Here is a 2303-nt window from a genome sequence, read left to right on the forward strand (position 1 = left end):
TTCTTTGTTACGAGCACGTGGATCGGTAACAGGTTCGAACATGTTCAGCCGTTAAACACGCCACGAGGCGCAGCCATTTTGTGTTGCGCGGCAAACAAAGAACCAGAGACAATTTGAATTATAAAATAACACATGCCATGTATTTTCCAAAATTTACTGCATATGCTTTGCAAAACGCGGTGCGTATAGCAATTCATAATGCAGTGCTTATTGAAACGATTAATTAGAGTGTTAGAAGATATTATTCGTACATGTACATGTAACAATTATATTGAATTGGAGTCTTAGAGTCATACAATCGTGTGTGCGCATCAACTGTTATCTAAATAATTTATCAGAGATTCAGAGAAGAGAATGATTGCACCCGCACGTTAAAAACTTTCTATGTCAGAACTATCGTTTCAAATAGGCAAAAATATTCGTGAATGTGGACCGCCGTTGTATCGCCCCCACCCATAAAGTAACGATGAAATCGTGGTACGACTAGTCGGATTAGGAGGGAGTATATGGCAGCGGGCTGTATGCACGAAATTATAAAAGTTCATTAATTTGTACCACAAATTAATGAAAATCATGCATATGATAACGAGAGTACATTTTTTTTTTCTCTATCATTGACAGAAAATTTATTTTCAACATGAGTCAAAATCAACAGAAAGGAGAAGTGGAGACAACAGCATAAGAGGTTTTTAAATACTCTCATATTCATATATCTAACGCTAATGCATGATTTTACACAAAAAGCTAACGCAAAGAGAAACAGAGCAAACAACATAGATTCATTAATTTTTTTTTCTCCTAACAGAAGAAATGATGATTGAACTACTAAAACATTTCAAAAATCAGAGAGAATTCATGGAAAAACTAAACAGACAATTCGTACTTATAACCGATGTAATCACAAAAGACTATACCAGAGCCAGAGAACGTGATGACCAAATAAAGAAACATACAGAGACCAACCAGAGATTACTAGCTACTGCCCAGACTACACTATCGGAGATAAGGATTATTACGGAGAAATTTGAAGAGGTACCAAATAAAGACGATATTAACAATGTTTCCCACTCTACCTTTAATAACACTATTCCCACACCTGCAAATACTCAGTCTAGAGAAAACACAGATTCAATAGATACAAACATATCAGAGGACAACAGTAATTCGTATTCTTTTGAAGAGATAAACAATACATTTGCCAATCTAAATAAAACACTAGAAGCAAATTTAAAAAGCAAAATAAATGTTAAAAGAGATTACACGCTGACAAATAAAACCAGTCTGGACCTATGGTTAGATTCTTCAAAGTCAGAATTAGCAGCGAACGATTTATCAGAAATTATAAATAACCCTCTGTTCAGTGAGAGAACTCCAAAGGAAACTGTGAGGAGAGGTGGTGAGAATTGGAGAAGGCCGAAGCTGAGAGAGAGAGAGATCTTTAGAGAATACGCGGTTAGAAGAGAGATTCACTTTTCGGTTCTAATACGCGTATGTACTGAATGAGACTTGTTGGTCTGTTGTCTTCGAGCGATGCCGACTTACTGTGTCCTTAATCAGGGGCTCTCGTTGCTCGAACGAGAGCGAGCATGAATGTGTGTGTATACATGACGATTAAGTGTAAATGAGTGTGAGCCGTTGAAGGACTTAATAATGTAAACAAAACCTTCGCGAACGTTCGACCGATTACATAAGATATTTCGACAATATAATTGAAATTCCTGAAGCGATTTCTTTTACTGAGACAGGATTTCTTTTGCCGAAACATTCCGCCTGCCTTGGCAATCTGGCAGATTGCCAACAAACATGAGAGAAAAGACACATTGATACGTACACACACTCGCGACTGTACTTTACTTTTGACAATCCTCATTTGTTGAGACCGGAAGCAACACGAGTTTTACAATTGGTCGCTTATAAACTGAGAGCTGAGTCCGAATGGTAGCAACACGCACGAGATCGTCCTTGCCCGGATGCACATCAATGACTCTGCCGAGAGCCCACTTCGATGGCGGGTAGCGTTCATCCTTGACCAGAACGAGTGATCCGATCTTGATGGAGTTGAGAGGATGCTGCCACTTCGAGATCGCTTGTAGATGTTGTAGATACTCTGTACTCCATCGCTTCCAAAAATGTTCTAACATTTGGCGAATGAGTTGCCACCGAGAGAGTCGAGAGCTTGGTAGGTCAATGATCGTTGGTTCCGGGATGGTGTTGAGAGCTGAACCGATGAGAAAATGGCCTGGTGTTAGAGCGGACAAATCAGTTGGATCGTCTGAGAGCGGACAAAGCGGTCGCGAGTTCAA

General features: G+C 39.5%; 1 protein-coding gene across 1 annotated transcript in view; it reads left to right on the plus strand.

Annotated features, from left to right (window-relative positions):
* Positions 1-670: 670 nt before the first annotated feature.
* LOC113465148 (uncharacterized) overlaps positions 671-2303 on the plus strand; it is an 8257-nt gene continuing 6624 nt past the window's right edge. Inside the window, exons 1-2 of the mRNA XM_026819051.1 lie at positions 671-685; positions 806-1032. Coding sequence (XP_026674852.1) covers positions 811-1032 — 222 coding nt within the window. The 5' untranslated portion in view covers positions 671-685; positions 806-810. The remainder of the gene's footprint in view (positions 686-805; positions 1033-2303) is intronic.

The sequence above is a fragment of the Ceratina calcarata genome, unplaced genomic scaffold (assembly GCF_001652005.2).
Source record: "Ceratina calcarata isolate Rehan_Ccalc_2016 unplaced genomic scaffold, ASM165200v1 scaffold1468, whole genome shotgun sequence".
NCBI classification, from domain to species: Eukaryota; Metazoa; Arthropoda; class Insecta; order Hymenoptera; family Apidae; genus Ceratina; species Ceratina calcarata.